The 6,976-nt window shown below is 41.7% G+C and overlaps 1 protein-coding gene across 1 annotated transcript; it reads left to right on the forward strand.

Annotated features, from left to right (window-relative positions):
- Positions 1–4,209: 4,209 nt before the first annotated feature.
- Positions 4,210–5,016, forward strand: LOC130736429 (uncharacterized). The gene has a single exon (XM_057588264.1). The coding sequence runs from the start codon at positions 4,210–4,212 to the stop codon at positions 5,014–5,016; it is 807 nt and encodes a 268-aa protein (XP_057444247.1).
- The last annotated feature ends 1,960 nt before the right edge of the window (positions 5,017–6,976 follow it).

The following is a 6,976-nucleotide window of genomic DNA, read 5'->3' on the forward strand; positions in this document are numbered from 1 at the left end:
CGCAGATGTACAATCACATGGATTCGCAATGATCCATAATCACAAGTCTCACGGTGACCGCAGTCAACCAAATCACGAGGATCCACACTGATCCACAAATATCCCTCGTGTAAGACCCGTGAAAGTTTAAGAGAAATAAACTCGGTCAATTTCTAGGTTTAGTGCTTTAATGCTCGGTTAATGTGATATTTATGGGTGTGACCTTGTATGATGAATTTTATCTAATGAAGTAATATTTTGATTACTAATATTGAAGTTGTTTTCCAAGTGTTTCATTCTTCGTTCATCGGGGGATTCGGCTGCACTACGGAAAACGGTCGAACTGACGCGTTTCGCCTCGAGCACCTTTTGTCATCGAATTACTATTTGAGTGTGAAATAAATATTTTCCTTATCATTACGATGATCCACGCGTAATTTCGAGAATTTTGACTGTAATATCGATATAGGGTCGAGAAACTCGCCCGGTAGTGTTTTCGGCTCGAAAACGAGTCGAGTTCGACTCGTAAACGAGCCAATCACGAAATTGGCCAAAAAATATCTGATCTTGGGGTTGAGTGTTCAGATGTTGAGTGTGGAGAGAAAGGCTATAGGGATAGGCTCATGAACCAAGGTCAAAATGTTAGTATCATGATTGCTTTACCATAAGTAGTGTGCATGGGAAGATAAACCAAAGCCAAAAGTGCAAGCCACCTTTCACCTAGGGAAACGTCTATCACCTAGCTTCCCATCAGATTTCTGAACCAAAGTAAAGGAAATGAGAGGACTTTAGAGAGATAAGTGAGAGAGAGTGAACATCATCTTCATCTTATCTTCATCCTTCTTACAAAAAAAAAAACTGAAATCTTCATCATCTCTAAACACCACCAAGAAATCATCTTTTGTCTTCCATTCCTTCACAAAGGAGCTAGCATTCAAGGTGAGGATCATGGTGATGGTTTCCAAATTCAAAAAGGAACTATCTTTCTCTTCATCTTTTCTAAAAACCGAGTTGATGTTGTTGTTGTGCTTGTGGTGAGCTTGTGATCTCCTTGGCTTCATGCATGTGAAAAGTGTTTTGAAAAAGGTTGAAGCTTGATGTTAGGGATTCATGCTCTTGTGTTCTGAACCTTAGATTTCGAAAATGGAGAGCCAAGGAAGAAAACTACTCATCATAAAAGCTTTTCTTGTTCAAAAGGTTGAATCTTGATGTTTCAATGTTCTCATGAAGTAAAGACTTCAAGGGATGACTTGTGAGCCTTGTTTCTCAGGCCTTGAGGGATGAAAGTTTAAGTCTTTAACCCCTTAAACCATTTCAAGTGTGGTTTCAAAACTCAAAACCCATGAACTCTTAAGACCAAGTTCATTCATGAGAAGTGCTAGACTTAGTTAAGAGTGTGTGTGATTTCTATTTGATTTTGATGAATGATGGTTGTGTGCATTGTTTGCTTGTGTGAAGGTGAAGAACACCTTGTTCATTTCATTACGAGGAGCTAAAGGCTAGGAAGGAAATCAGACTAGAGAGGTTAAGGAGAAAGCCAACGATCGAGGTAAGGGCACTTCGGGTCTTGGACTTTAGCGTGCAAAATTGCTTGCTAGGAATTGCATGAGACTTGTATGATGGTGTTGAGCATGTTAAGACATTAAAGAACTAATGGAAATGAGCTTGATATGATGCATGAACTTTATAACCATGTTAGGAAACTAAAAGGTTAAGACTTGGACAAAAAGAAATGAATGAAGCTTGCAATATTTAGAGGACCCTTGATCTGGCCGAGTAAGTTGGACAGTCTGCATTGACTTGGGCTTAACTCCTTGGATATGAGTCCAAATTGCGTGAAACCAATTTTATTTGAAAGCTAACTTTAAGGGCTACAATCTGTCAAAGTTTCGTAATTTTTGGACTGCTGGTTTAATACATTTTGCAATTTTAATTCACCCCTTTTCTGCTGCCGTGTAAGCTGGACAGTTCGTATTGTTTGGGGCATAACTCCTTGGATATGAGTCCAAATTGTGTGAAACCAATTTTATTTGAAAGATAACTGAAAGTGCTTCAATCTGTAAAACTTTCATAATTTTTGGATTGCTCTTTCAATACAGCTTTGAATTTTTATTTCACCCCTTTTCTGCTGCCGAGTAAGCTAGATAGTTCGTATTGTTTTGGGCATAACTCCTTGGATATGAGTCCAAATCGGGTGAAACCAATTTTATGTGAAAGCTAACTTAAATTACTTAAATCTGTGAAAGTTTCATAATTTTAAGATTGCTAGTTTAATACAGTTTTTAATTTTCATTCTACCATTTTCTGCTGTTTTGTTGCCCTGAATTATATGCATGATATATATGAATTTTATGAGTTAAGAATGCTTGATTGACATGAGAAATTGCTTATGAACATGATGAATGATAACATGCTTAAGTGTCTTGATGTTGAGAACATGATTACCTGTTGAGAACAAGCTTACTTGTTGAATGCATGACTACTTGTTGAATATGACATGATGGACTCTCTTAGGATGTTCATGATGAATGTAAGTCTTGAATTATGTTCCTATGATGCATGAGGTAGTATACCCTGATATTTATCGAATGATAAGCGTTTTATGGGCGATATTGATCGAATGAGATCGAATGTGGAACCTACGATGGTTGTGCTACCGTGGCGACGGATAGCTGGTGACACCTATGAGTTGGTGACCCCGATCACTCATGTTAAGGTCTGGTGGAGTCTTCATCGAATGACAGAAGATTATAACTTCGTTGTTTGACTAATTCATGGAGCATATCATTGCATTGACCGAGGGTAATGCTTGGATAGGGTACACCGAGGTGTTGGCTAATGACTGCATGGGAAGGGTCATTAGATAAGTGGCAAGTGACTGCATGGGAAGGGTCCTTGTCCCGCCTGCCTGGTATGGAGTTGGCGTTTATCCGGATCATGGTGTGCATTGAGCATTGAGCATATAGCATACGCAAACAATATAGAGACACATAGGTTCCCTTGAACGTCGTTGACGTTAGAACATTGGTTGTTGTCTTGTGGCTTGTGTTAGACGATTGAATTCCCTATAAGGTGCAACGTGTGGTTGTGGGCCTTGTGCCTTGCTTGTTGAAGTGTTTTCCTTATCTTATGCTACATCTAGAATTCCTTAGGGATGTATTAGTATGCCGTTTGGTAAGATTCTTGATAGGTGATTATATATGTGAATATGCATGCTCTTACTTGCTCGTATGTGTGCACGTCCTAATTATGGCCTTGTGCTATAAGAAGTTGACCCTTGCACCTTTTCTCTCTAATGAATGTTCGACGACGCTGCACTAAAGGATGAGCAAGAGACCGATGGACGCATGTGAGGAGACGCCGCAAGGAAATGATGTGACGACGAGCTAGCGATTCAGAGATTAGTTGTGTGGAGATTGCGGGGAGCTCGGTGGGCATATGAGCCTTTTAGTTTATTTTCCTTTTGGAGTTTATTTGGTGATTATATTCGTTGATGTAAGGGTATTTGTTATGATGGGTATTACGTATGCATTGGTTAGAGCATGTTTTGGAAAGTATTACAAAGTATTATGTTTCAAAAGAAAAAAAATATATACCTGCATTTTTATGATTTCGAAAGTTCATTAGCATGATTAATTTACTTTTGGATCACTAAGTAACCCTTGAAAATCAGGGCGTTACATTGTGGTATCATAGCATTGGTTTGGGGATACCAAGGCTTGTTGGGGAATAGGTTTGCTGTGCTAGGTTGTGTGGTCTCTGTGTTGTATGTTTCGGATGGGTATGCGTGAGCCATACCCATTGTTTGACTCATGTGTGACTTCTTAGTTGGGCTGACGCGTTTGTTATGCTTCTTATCTTGGGAAAACTAACATGTTGCTTTGCGAAGGGAAGATGATGCCTCCAAGACTGGACCTGGAGCGACAGAATACGGCTACTGTGAACAGTATGATGGAGGCCATGGCGAACTTGACGAATGTGGTAGCGCGACAAGCTGCTAATGCTACTGCACAGGTTACCACAACTGCTCAACGGATTATCGCCGAGGAAGAGCGCCTGGCACGCCAGGAGTGACAGGAGGAGGCACAAGCTCAGATTAGGGGACTCATTGATTTTGGTCGCCTTGACCCGCCTCAGTTCTTTGGAGGAGCCGACCCGGAGAAGGCGGACTTGTGGATTCAAGAGATCGAGGAGATCTTCAGGGTGTCGAGGACCCCAACCGAGACAAGGATGGATTGTGCAACTTATCTGTTGATGGGAGAAGCTGAATATTGGTGGAGAGGAACACGCATGATGATGGAATCTAACCGTGTGCCTGTGACGTGGGATGCTTTCTGCGTTGTCTTTATGGACAGGTACTTTCCGATTAGCGCAAGGGAAGAAAAGGAAGCACAATTCTTGAAGTTGTTTCAGGGGAATATGGTGGTGGCAGAGTATGCCGCTAAGCTGGAATCTTTGGCGAAGCACCATTTCCTTGCCAACCGTGTTGATGAGGCGTACCTATGCGCTAAGTTTACGAATGGGCTCCGACCTGAGATCAAAGAGTCGGTGCATCCTTTGGGGATACGTGCATTCGAACCGTTGGTGGAGAAGTGCAGGGAGATAGAAGCAATAAAGAACAAGGGGAAGGATAAGCTGTACCGAGGAGGACCGATGAGGTCCGGAAGCCAAGGCCAAGGAGGGCGCGACAAGGGGAAACGACATCAGAGGAAGCCTTACCATCGTCAACAAGAAGATGAGAAGTCTCAGGGAGGGTACATACCCATGCCTACAGCCCTAGGAAGACAAGGGAGCCAAGCCCAAAACCGTGGTGTTCAGTGCTTCAGATGTGCAGAGTTTGGGCATTTTGCCGCTGCTTGCAAGGAGGATGGACCGTTATGCTACAATTGTCACAACCCGGGACATCTTTCCAGAGACTGTAGGGCACCAAAAGTGGAGCTAGCTGTGTGCGTTACACGAGGGACTCACCCGACTATCGAAGAACGAGTGCACTTAATGGTGGGGATTGAGGCTACTGATGCTGAGGAGGAGACCTGAGGATGTGTGGCGAGGATGCAAGTTCTAACTAGCTTGAAACCTTATGTTGTTTTGTGCCCGTTTGTTCTTATGTTGCTACTTCGGGTGTTAAGTCTCTCACTACGACCTTGTCTTATCTAAGCTACTCGTGGTACTTTGAAGCAAGTGTTTTATTGAAAACCTCTTGTATATGTTCAGTGCCTTAGTGGGCATGTGATATGCTCGCGTGATTGTTTTGTGTGTTACCCTTGTAGTGTTCTGGAGGGAGATTTAGAGGAGTTCCACTAGGCCTAGAATTTCGTCTTGTGCTGGTATGTGTTGGTAAAGGAAGAGAGGAACTAGGGAATTGATTCTAGTGAGATGTTAAGGTTGTGCGATCTTCAAGTGGAAGTGTCGAAGGACGAGAGAACTCTACTAGGTTAGAGGCTTGTGATGTGCTTACGTGTAATGGATTAGGTGAAGGCAGGGCTAGGAATTAATCCTAGGAGGAGACCTCGTATGGGTATGGTTGTTCGAGTTCTATCCTTAGGAAGGTTGAAATTGGAGATTGTTCTTAGACTTGGGTAAGGATCAGAATTAGATCGAGTTCTTGTTGTTTAGGCAAATGGATCTTAGAGTTTAAGCGGATGATTTTGCTTGAGGAATTTTGAGAAGGGGAAGGATCTAAAGTTGTACCGGTTAGGGTGTTTAGAAGAGAGCTAAGTCATGTTGTGTACAAGTGGAATTCGAAGAGTTGGGACTTGAGGATGCTTGGGTTGAGATAGGAGAAGTAGATTATTGATACTCGAATAAGGATTTGAATTTTGGGAGGTTTTGATTACTGGATTATTAGTGACGAGATAGGTTTTGAATCTTTGGACTGTGTAGGTTTAGGCCGATTTAAAATATTGTTGGGGCTTATGCCAACTTGTCGGACTACTGAATTGTGAATTGAGTGAGTTGTGATGGAAGACAAGAGGATGGAGTTGCATTTTAGGATTGGAATCTCGGGTTGAGAAGTTTAGGGCTTCCGTTATAAGTAATTGGTTATAGGGGATTAAGATTTGAATACATGGGAGTTCGATGAATGGCTATAGTCGAGTGATTAATTGCGGGCAAGGGCTTATGTTTAGAAGGTTGAATGGGGAAAGTGAATATTTGAAACCTCTTTTGTTTGAGTTCGAGTTTTGGTGTAGAATCCTTTATACGACATAAGCGAATTTCGGAGTTGTCGTTCGGTGTTGTCCTTGATTGTCCGTGAAAATAGTACCTAAGTATAGAAGTTGATGACGAAGGAATTGTACAGTTGGTTGTGAGATCCTTGATTGATTAGTTCACACGATTGCCCCAAGTAAAGGGAGACTAAGTCGAGGGATTCAATGTTAGGTTGTGTGAAATCCGATGGGGAATTGTTAGAGGATGAATAGCTTAGAAGGTTCGATTTCGAGTTAAGTGTATTCCTTTGTGATGAGAGGAGTGAGGAAGATGACATTAATTGTTTATGATTGTTAAAGAGAGGAAAATGAGTGTTGCTAAGTTCTTCATGTTTAGGGAATACGATGTAGACCTAAGAAATGGATTACGCTAGAAGATTGAAGGCAAGGGGTTAGCGGAGATTTGAACTAGGGAAAGGTTAAGTCGTAGGGTTCGAGGAATCTTCCCATAAGTACGAGAGACTTAGGGTCGAGAGAAGTGTGATAAAAGACAAGGGATGGATCTTAGTTAATACCTCGAGTGCGTAGGACCATATTGTTGGTTTTTGAGGCACTAGTATCATCATTACACATAGGATCGTTGTGTAGTGGTGGATTGGGGACGTCTGTAAGATCAAGTTTTGATCTAGTAGTACAACTCTATGTTTTGATGATTACAAGTTAACCTTTTGATATGAACAATTGTGGTACTCTAACGTGTTTTTCTGAGTGTGCTATTCACAGGCTCTGACCTCAACTCAATCTCACACAAATCAGAAGCATTGTGTATAAAGAGCGACCCAAGCAAC

The sequence above is a fragment of the Lotus japonicus genome, chromosome 2 (assembly GCF_012489685.1).
Source record: "Lotus japonicus ecotype B-129 chromosome 2, LjGifu_v1.2".
Classification (NCBI taxonomy): domain Eukaryota; kingdom Viridiplantae; phylum Streptophyta; class Magnoliopsida; order Fabales; family Fabaceae; genus Lotus; species Lotus japonicus.